Below are 15259 nucleotides of genomic sequence, written 5' to 3' on the forward strand. Positions count from 1 at the left end.
TACCTCTTTCCTATGGCGTTCTGGGCAAGTTACCTAATTTCTCGGTGAGTCCGTTCTTCATTATACAATGAGATAATAATGGCATATACCTCAGATAGTAGTGATAAAGAATATATTAGTGCATTTGCTTAGCACCTAGACCAATGCCTGGCACATAGCAGGTATATCATGATTATTCTTTATATAAAGTTTGTTTCAATTCTTAAAGGTTGAATTGGATAGCAATTTAGGAGAGGCACAAAAAAATTTTCATTTGACTATAATGAGCAATCTGACTCAAATTTTAATAAAGTAAGCATAACTCAATGCTTGTCTTTAGGGCTGATTCTCTAACTGAACAAAATGAGTCATGAAAAAAGTATGGGCAAACCTTCTAAAGCAAGAGTCTTACAATTAGAGGCCAGGTTCTCTATATTCTGCCATGGCTGATTATAATGAAAGACCTTGGAAAAAACTACCTAGTCCATCCCCCTTTGCTTACTCCCTTACTGCCCTAGCCCATCATTCAAACTATACTTTTAGCAGAATCCATAATTGCTGCACACACTGGACTTTACCAAGTTCCCACTGAAATAAAATCCAAACCTAGGTCAAGCCAACCCACTTTGTTCCTGCCATCGAACTGCAACCTGACATTCAATGTGGCTAATAAAACTCTTATCCTTAAGTCATTCCTTTAGATTCTCATAGTGGTAACACTTCATCTATTTCTCTCACACTTCCAAATCTACTCCTGCCCCATTCTCATATATCCTAGAATCCTGAATAATTGGAAAATAGAAGCAATCAGATACAAATGCTTTCCATTTCCACATATCTTCCTCCACACTCCTAGACCTCTGCTACAGTAAATCAATTCAATATTTACTGATGTCATTACCTAGCCTTTTCAGTCTCCTTTCTCTTTAGGAAGGAAATTTTTTTTTAAAAAAAAAGCTTCCAGACCTCCATTCCAAGGCCAACTCTTTCTTCTATTCGCTGGTCCTACCCTGGAAATGTAGGTTACACCATCCTCTTCTGTTTACTGTTTTTGGCAAGTATTCTCTTTTTCCTACCTCTCTTTTAGATCTTCAGACTTTTTCTATGAATCTATAAACATAAGAATCTATAAAATAAGGAAACAATCTTCCCAGTCCTGTTTCCCTTATAAGCCTTGACCCTTTCCCCAATTTTATTGCCAAATATCTCAAAAGTGGTCATTCTCTGCAGAAATGTAACTGGCTAAACTAATAAATGTAATAACTGGAAGGCAATCTGATACCAGTTATTCTTGATTAAAATCAATCTTTCAAGTATGCTTAAAGGCTCTGATATCCAGCACCCTGGGATTCTGTGACCATTTTTCCCCCACTTAGACTGTGTTTTAACAAGCATAATAAAGGAAAATATACCACAGAGGTTTATTATATGACAAATTATAATTTAAATGTTGATATATGATCTGAGACTTCTTGCATGAAGTTTATAGATTAGCAATAGCAATACTTAAAAAATATTAACTATATTAAAAATGTGTTTTGAATGATAGTTCTTACATGAGATAAGCCCTTACATTCTACAAAGTAACAATCATAGTTATGAACAATAATGATAATGCAAATTGTCCACAAAAACTCAAAGCCTTATCTGATTTTAAAAGTATCACCTACTAGAAGACTCTCCTATGCTTTTAGGGAAAAAGATCTGGAAAAACCACCTGAAATAGGAGAGAACATAATATGTTTAAAGAGAAGAAAGCAAGCCACTGAGGGTGGAACACAGAAAACAAGGAAAAGGAGAGGCAGGGGCTGGAATTAATACATATTGGTATACAATATAAGAACAGGAAGCAACTGCAAAGCTTTAAGGCAGGAGACAGAAGGGTCAGAAATGCAATTTAAAAAGGATTACTCTAGTTGATGTAAGACAAATGGGTAGTAGACCAGATTAAGTTTGACAAGGGATAATTGGGTGTAAGGAGGCTGCTTCAGAAGCCTAAAAGGGAAATGATGGTAGCATGGGCCAGGGTGGGAGTAGAGATGGAAATAAGGAGATAGATCCTAAAAGACAAAAATCAGAAAAACCTGAATGATTAGATATGAAGGAAAGAAAGGTGTCAAGAATGACAGGTTGGTTTCCTGCATTTATATACATATATACATGGAAATGCAGAGTAACACTCATATAGTATTATACAAAGGAAATTGTTAACAAAGGTTACCTTTGAGGAGGGAAGATGAATTTTACATAGTAAAAGACAGATTTTCATTGTATACTATATAGACATCTGCACTGTTCAAATATTTTATAATCAGCAGGTATATATTACTTCCATAGTTTAAAATCCACATGCAGTAGAAAGAAACAAAGCATTTACCTGGCTAAGGATAGGAATGGCATCTTAGGGAGACGTAACCATCTGTCCAAAGACACAGGCACATGGAAGTACATGGTATATTTAAAGAATATCAAATAGTCTAGTAATGCAGAGTAAGAAGGAAAGATGTGTACTGGGAAGAGGATGAGTGGAGGATTGAAGCAATTTTTGAGTATGGCCAAATTATGAAGGACCTTATGTACCAAGTTAAAGAAATTATTCCCTAAACTGAAGGAAATGGAGAAGCATGTAATGTTTTTAAGTCAGAGAGTGAAAAAAAATTAAGTTTATATTTTAGAAAGATCACTCTAGTGGCAGTATGGTACTGGAAAAGAAGGGAAATAGAAGATAGGGTGGAGATCATTTAGGCAAGAACTTAAACTAAATCAAGGGAAGAGAACTAGAGGAAGGGAGAGATTTGAGACTCGTTTCAGAAGTAAAATTGACAGGATTTGATTAAGTTGGAAGTGGCAGGTAAGGAAAAGAGAAGTCAAAGATGCTTTCCTGTTACTAGTTTAGGAAATTAGAGAGATAGTGGTAACATTAATTTAAGATGCAAGAAAAGATTAAATGAGATGATAAATTTGTTTTAAAGATGCTGAGATTAAAGTGCCTCTGGAGGCTGGTAAAGGTGTCCAGAAGGTTTGAATTTGAGGAACAAGGCCAGGACTAGAGCACATGAACATTATTACCCAGAATAGAACATTTTAAGCCTGTGGACACAATCTTACCCTCCACGTAATTTCACTGAATCTTTGAGGCAGCTATCAAGAGTTGACCAGTTCCATTTATTTTCATAGTTGTAAAAATTTCACATAATTATAAAAGCCCCTCTAGGCAATAACCTCAAAAAGTAAGCTGGTGCTTTTTGTCTTGGTCTCTCTTTGAGCCTTTTACTTTCCCCTCCTTCCCCTTTTGTGTGCCCTTTCTTTCTACCTACCTATCTAGTTAATGTATAATATAGAACATTTATTATACTTATTAAATATTTTGATATTGTCTTAATTGTAAAAGGCAAAGAATACATTTCACAATTCTACTTTAAACAAAACCTAAAGTAAATAATGAGTTACCTATGTGACTCTTCAATGATTTTCTTTTGTTAAGTCATTGACCCTTAATCAACTGATATCCCCAAGGCAGTCAACTCAAGCTGTAGCTTTAACCATAGAGGCTCCTGAAACAATTCCACAGTTCTGTTGTTGCTCACTGTCAGAAATCCGAGTCACACTGTACCTTTGTCTAACCGATGGTGCCCTAGTTTTGTGGGAGGTGAAGAGGAAGAACCTGTTGGCAAGGAAACAGCCGCTTCCTTCCTGAGCAAGGAATACGAGGAAGGTGACAGATGGGCAGGGCAGAAAAGCAGCCAAAAGTTGCTCTGGCTCCTTGTTGGCAAGGATTTTTAGAAATGAGGCACGACTGGGTATTTTAAAGTTTATCAACAACTGACAGAATACTGTCTGCCTGGATACTCTGCTGAAGCTTAACAGGGCTTCCCACACATTTTCTACATTTGAAAAAGTTTTACATTTGCAGTGGTACAAAGAGCCTAGCCTCAGCTTATGTACAGTGGGTGAAGACTGCAAGGCACTGTCCCATTTCACTTTAGGATTATATCCAAGAGAATGCACTTTCTAGTAAAAAAAGAAAGTTTTCATTTTCCTGCATGATATTTATATTTGTATGACATGAGAATTACTGTTAAAATTGCATTAGAAAACATTTTTCGGTTTTTAAATATGTTGATTTTAAATACTTAAAAAGATTTGTCGCAAATGTTCATACTTGTTCTTTTATCACCCCCTTCTCATCCACTTCTGACCCCCCCAAATTAAATACCCAAATATTTCTGGGCAAAATAGACAACCAGTGGTTTGATATATTAACTAGCATATTTTAAAAATAGCTTTAAGTAGGTAAGTTATTGTTCTTTACCAAATGGAAATTAGCAATTACTGAAAATAACATTAAGATTAGTGTGGGCATGAAGTATAGAATTTTAAAACATCAGTTTACTAAGCTGATTAATTCAACATTTATATTTTCATCAGAACTTAATAATCCCATAAATAAATAGAGCTCTCAATTATTTAAAAAAATCAAGGGATAACATATGTATTTAGACATATTAGCAGCGTAAAGATGTATGCTTCAACACACTTATTGGGAAACGTATGGAAATATTACTACACTGAATTAAAGGGCATCTGCAGAAACTGGACATAGAAGTTCTCTAGAATAACATTTCAAGAAATTCCAAAAAAGGAAAAGGGTCAAATAGGAAATAGCCTCAAATTAATCAACAAAGTTCAGTGCTTGCTCCAACTTGATTTTTTTTTTTCCGCTCTCCATTGCAAAAACAAAGTCTCGGAGTTGGGTAAATCACTTAGATGACAGTTCATCTACAGGAAGAAATGGAGAGGCTGCTTGGGCAGGTGACACAGGAGAATCGGTGGTAGTGCTGACTTTCGCTGGTGAGTTACAAGAAGATCCGGCACTGCTGCTGTTTCCATCAAGGGTATCCGAAGATACACACACACTAGGATCTGACAGCTGTGCAACGTCAGAAGAAAGCATATTGGTGATGCCCTGGAAAAATCTCTTTGGCTGATAATCAGTTTCCATTTCACATTTTCTTTTCAATGGTCCAAGAACACTTGGTCTAATGCAATTGATGGGACTCTGGCTTCTGCGGGTAGTAAATCGGGTCGTTGGGCTGGGAATAGGACTTGGAGGCAATCCATTGCTACTCACAAAACTTTGCAAGGATGGTGAAAAACACTGCTTCCCAATTCCCCGGGTGGGTGACGGTGCTGGTGACACCGGAATGAAATCGATGCGCTTCGGGGAGGCTGATTTTTCCACATCGTTGTCACTCAGGCTGAAACTTTCCTCCCAGGAGTGGCTTATCTGCATTGCGGTCTGCACCTCGCGCTCGTGGACCGTCTCTCGGTTGATCAAGTCCATGCCCTCCTCCTGTTTGATTTGGTGCAAGCGGCTGCTGTGCATGCGGACGGGGGAAGCCGGTAGCAGCAGGCCGTGGCGGCTCGGGAACGTCGTGCTGTTTCGCCTGGCGCTCGGCGCCTCGGCCTGGAACACCGGCGAGGTGTCACTGAGACCGTGGATCAGGGGGGCGCTGTTAGACCTCCTCAGGCCGCCGCCGCCGCCACTGCCGCCGCCTTCCGCCGGGCTCCCGCCCGTACCCGGAGGCAGTTCCAAGTCTAGCTCCATCTTCTCCTGTGCCATGTCGGGGGCAGGGAGGCGGGGGCGGTGCTCAGTCAGGGCCCGCAGACTCCCATTCCCCGCAGTCCAGAGCCGCCGCCGCCACCGCGAATCTGTCAGCGGGTTCGTGCTTCTGCGCCTGCGCGCCCTTTCGCGCAGGCGCCCTGCGATATCGGCCTCTGTGGCGCCGGCTAAGTGCGTAAGAACGGCGCCGCAGCCCTAGCGGGAGGGGTAAGGAGTGGTTGGGGAGTTTGTTCATTCCCTTCGCACAAAACTATTGAAGGCAAGCTCGCGTTAAAGCATATTAATAAATTACCATATTCATGAGTATGTACTTGTAAATCAAATAATAGCTCTGAAAGAGCGGTCCTCGGTGATGTGGGGGGTGTCTGATGGGGGCGGGGTCTGATCTAATCAGAGAGGGCTTCCCTGAGGAAGGGACAATCACCTCAGCTCTGAAGAAGGCGGCAAAATGGGTACGATGTCGAACCTTCCAGGATGTGAGAAGCTAGGGCAACGTGCCAGGTGGCAGGCGGGAACCAGACGGCGAGGAGAATGAAAGCCTGGCCTGAAATGGAGATTGCGGGCTAGCCTAACATGAAATGGTGGGGACCAGGGCAGATTCTGCTCTTTATTCTGAAAACAATGAAAACATAAAAGGTTTTCAAGCACGGGTGTGACAACAGCGACGGAAATGCTCAGTGGCTGCGGTATGGGGAACCAATTATTAGGAGATTAAAATCTACAGGAAGAAGACCAGAGAGATGGAGAGAATGGTAAATTTGAGAACTATCTAGGTTGGAGGGAAAAAACAGCCCCTGAGTGATTGTATTACTATCGTTTTAGTCACAATCTTGTTTCCAGCACAAGCAACCAATAGTCTCACATTTTTAAAAACAAAATTACCATACTTGGCTCATGTAATCAATATAAACTTTGATGTCATTAAAACTGGGTTTATATTTATTCACTCATTTATAGTCAAAGTTTTGTGGTTTGTTTTTTATGTTTTTTGCATATTTACTATATGCCAGGCACATTCTAGGAAATGGGCCTACTATGAGGACATTTAATTTCTACTAGGAGGAAAGAGGATAGCAAACAATTAGGCTATTTTCAGATACTGGTAAGGGCTAGGAAAAAATAAAATATGGTGGTGTGTTAGAGCCTTACTAATAGAAGGGGGGAGATCATTTGTATTAGAGCTGAGATCTAAATGAAAGTAGACAAGTCATGTGGACATCTGGGGGATGTGTATTTCAAACAGAGAGAACCGCCAAGTGCTAGACCCAGAGGCAGGTATATTGGATTGGTGAACTAGCATGAAAAGAAAAGGGGAGTGCAGCTGAAGCATAGGCAGAGTGGCATGAAGAGGTCAATGAGTTTAGATTTCATTCTAAGTGCAATGAAAAGCCACTAGAGAGTTTTAAGCAGGAGAGTGACGTTATCTGGCTTATGTTTTAAAGATCACTTTGACTCTGAAAAACAGACTGGAAGAGGGCAAGAGTGGAAGCAGATGGGTTAGAAACCAATGGCAACAGCACGGATGAGATTACTGGACTAGGGTTGTAGTAGTGTTGTTGAGAAGTAGTTGGAGTCAGGATATATTTTGAAAGTAGCATCATTAGGATTTGCAGATGGATTATATTTAGATGATGAGAGAAAGATAAGTCAAAAACAACTCAGGTTTTTTACTTAAATTGAGTGATGAAAAAGACTGGGGAAGGAACACATTCAGAGGAGTCCTATTTTGGTCATGTTGAGTTAGAGGTGGCTAATAGATAGCCACATGCCTGTGTGAACTGAAAGAGAGCTGAGAGATTTTTGTCCAGCCCCAGTTTGTGCGCTTCGCCAGTGTGGCTAAGTGGCATATTCAACATCACACAGATTTTTTACGAGTGATAGCCAGTACTAGAAACCAAGTTCTTTTGGTTCCTTGTGCATCTTTTTCTACTGTATCTCAAACAGCTCTTAATCTGAAGTCTCTGCAAAATATGGGTACTGAGGTAAAATACTTTAATTATTTGTGCCCACAATTGTAGAAACTGATTTAAGCTTTCTGTGTGCCAGGAACTACTCCACGTGCTTCACATGTAATTGCATTTAATCCTCAAAACAACCTTATGAGGTAGGTATTACTATTATCCCCATTTTAAAGGGGAAACAGTTGCAGTGGTTATCTTACATCTCCAAGATGACAGTAAGTGCTGGGACCTGGGCTCTTTGGCTCCAGAGCTTGCATATGATGTTGCTTCTTCCAAGTACAATGATGTTTCAGGACTGGGAGAAATCAGTTCCAGATGGTTAGCAGCTTTGTGAAGGCAATGGTATTTGAGAATGTCTTTGAAGGATAGGCAGAATGTTAATGGAGAGATGATATTTCATATAGAAGTGGCAGCATGATTATAAAATAGGGAATTTTGCTAATATATAATGTAGATGGAGAAGAATAAGTTAATGGGGGAAAGTTGGGAATTAAAGCTGAAGTCAGAGAATGGAGCTCTGAATGGCAGGCAAAAGTGCGTGTATTATAATTGTGAGGAAAAGGGAGTCACTGCAGGTTTTTGAAAAGAGGAATAATGGAAGGAGGTACGCTTTTGGATCTGGCCAGGAGATCAAAGATGGAGTGAACTGGAAGAATGGAAGGGGAAGGAGCATTTTCTAAGAGCCTACTATCTATCAAGTACTTTAAATACTCTATAGTCCCACCTAATCCTCACTGCAATGCTATAAATTAAGTGGCATTATGCTGATTTTATAGAGGACACTTGAGGTTCAAAAAAATGCAAAAGGTCTTAGAGTTGTATATGGAAGAACAAAACCGATCTTAATTGAGTTCTCACTTAAAAACATATATTTTTTTAACTTTATTTCAACTTCAAAAAAATAAAATGGCACACAGAAGGCAGCTTATATTCTTTTTGCTGCATTTCCATTTGGATTACAAGTGGAGAATCTGATGGCTAACTCTGAGATGAAAGAAGAGGCTAACCAAAGTTGAAAATAAGGAAAGAGATGATGAATGTGGGATATAGGGAGGCAGACACGACAGAACCTGGGGACTGTCCGGATGGAGTGAGGATAAGGAGGGAAGAGTAACAAAAGGTCAAGTGAGAATGGCTGAAAGAATGGTACAACATTATTAAACAAAAACAGGGAAAGAGGAGGAAGAACGTTAGATATATAGAAAAACATTAAATATAGAATTTATTTTATAATATCCATAGCATATTATTGTTATTTTGCATATTACTGTATTACTACTTACTAATGTGGCTGAGATGTGCCAAACATTGTTCATCCATGTCTGGATAACACAATTATTACCTTTACTGTTATAATAAAGCATAGATATGGTGAAAGTCCACAAACTGTAACACCTATGCCATTTAAGCTCTTGCCCAAATACACCTATTAGAGATCTCAACTGGTTTCCCTGTTTCTACCCTGTCCCTACAGTCAGTTTTCCACCCAATATTCAAGGTAATCTTTAAAAAAAGAAAAAAATACATTGAACTCCCACTCAGAGAAAAAGCCGAGGTCATTAAAATGGTCTACAGAGCTCTCTGTGATCCAGGTCACTGTTGTCCCTCTGACCTCACCTACTACTGTCCCCTTCACTCTCTCCCCTCCAGCCACAGAGACGTCTTTACTGGTCTTCAGCCATGCTGCCTCCTCCACTTGGAATACTCTTCAAGATAGCTGCACTGCTCAATCCCTTCCAATCACTGCACAAATGTCATTGCCTAAGATGATTTCCATGGCTTTCCCTTATAAAACATAGATAGCAGTACCCCACACCAAGCTTACATACCAATCTCCTTTACTCTGCTTTTTTTTTTTTTCCACCTGGGCACTATATGAAATATATGTGTGTGTGTTTTTCTTGCCTCTTACTCCTTTCAGAAGGTAAGCTCCATATGGGCAGGGCCTTTGTTTCGTTTCTGGTATATGCCTAGTATCTAAAACAGTGTCTGACATGGTACTCAAAAAATATTTGTGGAATCATTATATCAATGAATGATGAATAAATGAATGAATGAATGAATGAATGAATGAACATATGTAGCTTTATCCAAAAGAGAAGAGAGGACTCCATTATTTGAAAATCTGGGCTACACAGGCTTTTCTAGACTGATTCTACATGCTCTTTGAAACTTCTTTTTTCTTGTATCAAGAATATTTTTAGTTATACTGTCCCCCAGCCCATGTAGGCAGGTTACTTCCATTATGTGAACTAAGAAACCAAAGCCCTAAGTTTCCATTCTTTTTCAACCATATGCTGATAGACACTTGATAGAATTCATATGCTCAGTGCTGAGGATTCTAAACAGTGTTTGATATATTGAGTTACCACTTCCTCTCAAAGGAATCAAAGATAAATGAGAAAAAATAGCCATAAAATGCAATTCAGCCTGTTGAAAATAAATGATGCCTGAGGCAGCATTAAAGACCTCTTATTTAGTTCACCCTTCTGGTTTCATGCTGAGTATGAATTAAATACCACACTTAGTTGAGACTCATACTTATTCCTTAGTCATAAAACCTAGACATCTATCTACTCACTAGTTAAACTTTATTCTTATTACTATTAGATTTTTTAAACCAGCAGATAGTTTCCTCTCAATTCACAAGGACAATTTTTCACTATTAATCCCTTAAGCATAGGAAAATGGAAATTTCCACCTTTGAATCCACACTGAATGAATGTAAAGTATGAATGTGTATACATGTGTATATATAATCTGGATAGGCTGGCAAATATCTCAATCTCCCACATTAGCATCGCCAACCTAGAATGAAGATATTTCAGAGGAAAACTGTACTTGGAAAGCATAGGACCATAGGCAGTGTTAATTGGTACAACTACTTGTTCAGCAATACCTACTAAAAGAAAACATAGGTATGCCCTATGACTAAGCAATTCACTCCTATGTATATACCTAATAGAAATGAGTGCTATGTCCACCAAAAGAGACATACAAAAATGTTCCTAGCAACATTATTTGTAATAGCCCCAAACTAGACGAAAACCAAATATTCATAAACAGTAAAATGGGTAAATAAATTACAAAATGGAATTCTAAGGAAGCGGATGTGGCTCAAGTGATAGAGCTTCCACCAACCATATGGGAGGACCTGGGTTCAATCCCTGGGGCCTTGTGGTGAAAAAGAAGAGAAAGTGTGTCCACGCAGGCAAGCCAGTGCTCGTGTGAGTATCCGCGTGGTGAGCCAGTGCCCACACAAGTGAGTCACGCAGCAAGATGATGATGCATGCATCAAAAGAGAAATGAGGGGAGAGTCAGGGTGAAGCGCAGCAGAAACCAGGAACTGAGGTGGCACAATTGACAGGGAACCCTCTCTCCCCACCAGAGTTCTCCAGGATCAAATCCTGGTGAATCCTAGAGGAGAGAAAATGAGAAGAGGAGACAGCACAGACAGCAAAAACAGCAGGGCGGGAGGAGGGGAAGGGGGGAAATAAATAAATCTTTAAAAAAAACAGTGGAATTCTATACTCAACAACATGGATGAATTATGGTATAATGTTAAATGAAGGAAATCAAACACAAAAGACTACATACTCTATGACCCTGTATATATGAAGTTCAAGAATATCCAGATTCAATCTATGGAGATAGAAGTCAAAATAATGGTTATCCTTGGGAACATGGACTGGGAGGGGGCACAGGAAATGTTCCAAATTCTCATCTGGGTGCTGGGTATATGGTATACACATATATAAAAATACATTGAACAGAACACTTGAGATTTATATACTTTACTACATATAAGTTAGATCTCAAAAATGGTATTGATAAGGGAACAAAACCAGCATGATAACTTGGAATGTACATGGAGGATGGGAGAGAGAACCCTGCAGAGACTTGGGAATACATTTCACTTAGAACGAAGGTACTTTGTTCAAACACTAATCATATGTCTAAGTCTAAACTGGAATGCCGAGGCCCAAATCTGTCTGACAGACAACAATATCAGTGGAAGAGCAGCTAGCTGGCCTTGACAATAGAAAGGAGACAGAAACACATGCACATCCCTCAGGCTGCATTTCACCGGCACCCTAAACTCCAATGGACTGTGGTGGTCTCACATCACTACTGGACACTCGTCTGAGGCTGGTTTCAGATCACCCAGAGAACCATCAGTTCTCCTTGGCCCTGTTCCCACAGTACCTTCAAAGTTATTTCTAAGAAGGCATGAAGGAGGAAATGAAGCCCATTTTATTTCCTTTAATTCTCTCAACGTCAATCTTCCTATATGCTATTTAACCAATGCCAGCTCTGTTGCCTTCTCAGCAGTATCCTCCTGGTATAATTCGTGAAATGGGAGAAAGTTAAGTCACATGAAGGAACTCAGCAGGGACTATTAGAACATATGTAAAGAATAGAAACTGTGGTTAAAGTCATGATTTTGGCCAGAAGGATCATACTAATTATGATGGAAGAGAAGAAGAGTAAATGATGTCAGAAACTATTCTACTTAGGGCCTGCTAAGTACAGATACTCTTTCTGGTATTTGCCCTCAAGTCACTTCATCTGGCCCTTAAAACTTTAAATCAACAGTAAGAATTAGAAAATCAAGGCAAAAACTTACCATGGGGCTGCTAACCCCTCTCAGTGTTCATTTTTTATTAAAGTCATCACTTTCATGAAGCCCTGTCCACCATATTGGGGAAGTAAAAGGTTAGAAAAGGGCCTCACAGATTTACTGGAAGAAGCCTACAGCTCAGGCCCTCAGCAAAGTTCAAGTAAATAAATAAATGTGAATTGTAATTTCTTCATAGGAAAATATCAGGGAAAATGTTACTTAAAACAGCTACCCTGCTTTCACCTCCTACTTTCCCTTAAGCATTCTAAATAGAATAAAAAAGTGAGTCAATATTGCTCCCTTGTCCTCACCAATTTCAAACATTTTGGGCAGTATCCATATCTTGGTGCCATCTGTTTGGTATCTAAATCTTTCAGGGCCATAACCCAAGGATGTGATCAGTAACCCTTTCTATGGCCATATGCCTCTGCCTACGCATCATTCCCTTAAAGGATTAATCTGGCTCACTCTTGGCATCCATCAGGTGAAAAGAGAAGAAAGAGAAGAGAGGAGGCTATGGATTATTAGATAAAGTTAATTTTAAAATGTGCACAGTTTGCCAGTCTCAATGGATTTACATACTTGGGCCTTCCAGTTGAGTGGAATGTTTGGAAAACTTCTTAATGGCTCAACATGTCAGTGCCCAGCAGGACTACAGTAAAGAGAGTAGGCAAACCTTACTTCCAGTACCATGGTCTTAGACAAGTCTGCCAGCCTTCCTATTATGAAACATCATATCATGTATAATACTATAGTAGTCATTTACACTATTACATGGGCTTCACTATTCTCATTAATAAAGTGGGACGCCAACTTGTTAAGGATCAAGTGATATGCTGGTTGTCATAGGTTTTGTGAACAGTAAAGGCCCCAATGCAAATATAATAGGTTTCTCTCTGTTAAAATACTCAGTGCCATGAGCACGAAATGATCCTGCCCACTCTTCCACTGCCCTCAACTCATCCTTTATTTTCTTGCTTTCAGTTTAATTCTGTGGAAGAAAACTCTCTTCATGTGTTTCCCCAATACATTAGTAATTTCTAGAACCATGCATTTTCTAAAGAGTGGTCTAAAAAGTGTCTATTGAAAGAGTGCATCTGCAATCAGGCAGAGTTTATAAGAAGGAGAAATAGGCAAAATCACATTTCAAAGATCTTTACTATCCAAGTCTGTGTGTCTAGAAAAGATGGACACCTGGGGATAGAAAGGTCATCAGTAACTGAAAAGGTGGCTGGAGCAGTGAATACTATTCTCTGCAGCAAGCCATTTGTTAATCCTCCACAGCAGCAGCTATCCTCCCTGGTAGCGCTGGACTTTTCAACTGGGCCTAATCCCAGAGGATTACTCTTATTCATTCATTTAAAACCGTGTTTTGAATTACTGCTGTTATGCCACTGTCCTTCTTGTCATACAATAAATTGCAAAGGACGTGCATTTGGCTGTGCTTGACAAACAGGTTGGACCCAGTCTTTTTCAGACACAGCAAGAGGAGTAAAGGGGAAGAAACTAGAAAAAGATTCAAGAAATCTCAATAGTTACCATTCCTCAAGATGCGTCTTTCCCTCCATGTAACTGGCACCCATAGACATTCCTAAGGAGCCAGTCAAATATTTCAGAGAAATCTAAGCTGCTGTCCCAAGCCTAAAAAAATCAAAAGCTATAAGCTTTAAGGCAATTAGTTGGATTTAGTGGATGACAACTATGCAGCCAAGAGTTTCTAAACTCTAAGCTGCTTTAAGATAGTAAGGTTTGGAAGCGGACTTGACCCAATGGATAGGGCATCCGCCTACCACATGGGAGGTCCACGGTTCAAACCCCAGGCCTCCCTGACCCATGTGGAGCTGGCCCATGCGCAGTGCTGATGCGTGCAAGGAGTGCCCTGCCACACAGGGGTGTCCCCCGCATAGGGGAGCCCCACACACAAGGAGTGTGCCCCGTAAGGGGAGCCACCCAGCGCGAAAGAAAGTGCAGCCTGCCCAAGAATGATGCTGCACACACGGAGAGCTGACACAACAAGATGATGCAACAAAAAGAAACAGAGATTCCCAGGGATAAGGATAGAAGTAGTCACAGAAGAATACACAGCAAATGGACACAGAGATCAGACAACTGAGGGGGGGAGGGGAGAGGGGAGAATAAATAAAAAATAAATCTTTAAAAAAAAAGATAGCAAGGTTTATTACTGAGTAACAGAAGAATTCATACATTCGTTCTTTCCCTCAGATTAACTTCAAACAATATGACAAGTAAATGCAGCAAAAATTAAGACCACTAAGGGGAAGATTTCTAATTCCTCCCATCTACTACTGACTACCTTATACACTGAATGCAAATGTAATCTAGTTTTGTAGTATCCATGTGACTTTTTCCTCTGCAGATCTATTTGTCCCAAAGCAGTCATGAAAATGAATCCAAAGGATTAGAACCACAGAATGTTAGATCTGGAAGGGGCTATAGAAGTCACCCAGTTCAAGCTTTAATTTATCAACAAGAGACTGAGGTTCGGAGAGAACCAGGGATTTCTTCAAAGTCAAAAAGGCATCCAGGACAGAGCTAAAACACTTTATGTTGTCCAGAGGGAGTGGTTCCTAACATGTGGGACTCATTACCCTTTCATTTTATACTCTTTCTTTAAGCAACAGCAGCCACAGCTATGGTTTTGGCATCCATTAGTTTGAACAACACTCAATATGCTGTTGTCTCTTGAATTTACATCCCTATATAGGGGCTGACCTATCTCTAGACCACCAATTACCTACTAGGCATTTCCATTGTATCGTCCACAGCTCAGTCAAATTCATCTTGTTTACAAATGAACTCACTTCTGTCTAACCCAAATCTACTACTCCTCGAGAATGAATTGCAGTCTCTCCAGACTACCAAGTCAAAAAGTCAAAATTCAAGTTATTCTAGATCCTTCCTCTCCTTTGTGTCTCTCATCTAATCCATCACTAAGTCTCTTCAATTTTATCTGCCTAACATCTGATATCCTTCTCTTCCTTTTCACCTGTTACTAAAGCATTTTCCCTCTGCTTCCAACCAGTGCAATGGCCTCAATCAATCTCACTCATGTGT

General features: G+C 39.8%; 2 protein-coding genes across 5 annotated transcripts in view; both read right to left on the reverse strand.

Annotated features, from left to right (window-relative positions):
• The window catches only part of PIP5K1B (phosphatidylinositol-4-phosphate 5-kinase type 1 beta), a 301860-nt gene that overhangs the window by 209324 nt on the left and 77277 nt on the right, over window positions 1-15259 (reverse strand). The gene's annotated exons all lie outside the window — the stretch shown is intronic.
• Window positions 1387-5712, reverse strand: PABIR1 (PP2A Aalpha (PPP2R1A) and B55A (PPP2R2A) interacting phosphatase regulator 1). The gene has a single exon (XM_004454773.4). The coding sequence runs from the start codon at window positions 5600-5602 to the stop codon at window positions 4739-4741; it is 864 nt and encodes a 287-aa protein (XP_004454830.1). The 5' UTR covers window positions 5603-5712; the 3' UTR covers window positions 1387-4738.

The sequence above is a fragment of the Dasypus novemcinctus genome, chromosome 8, assembly GCF_030445035.2.
Source record: "Dasypus novemcinctus isolate mDasNov1 chromosome 8, mDasNov1.1.hap2, whole genome shotgun sequence".
NCBI classification, from domain to species: domain Eukaryota; kingdom Metazoa; phylum Chordata; class Mammalia; order Cingulata; family Dasypodidae; genus Dasypus; species Dasypus novemcinctus.

What these genes read in the sequence shown, in the direction of transcription:
- PABIR1 (XM_004454773.4), bottom strand. Translation starts at nt 5,602, where the DNA reads ATGGCACAGGAGAAGATGGAGCTAGACTTGGAACTGCCTCCGGGTACG.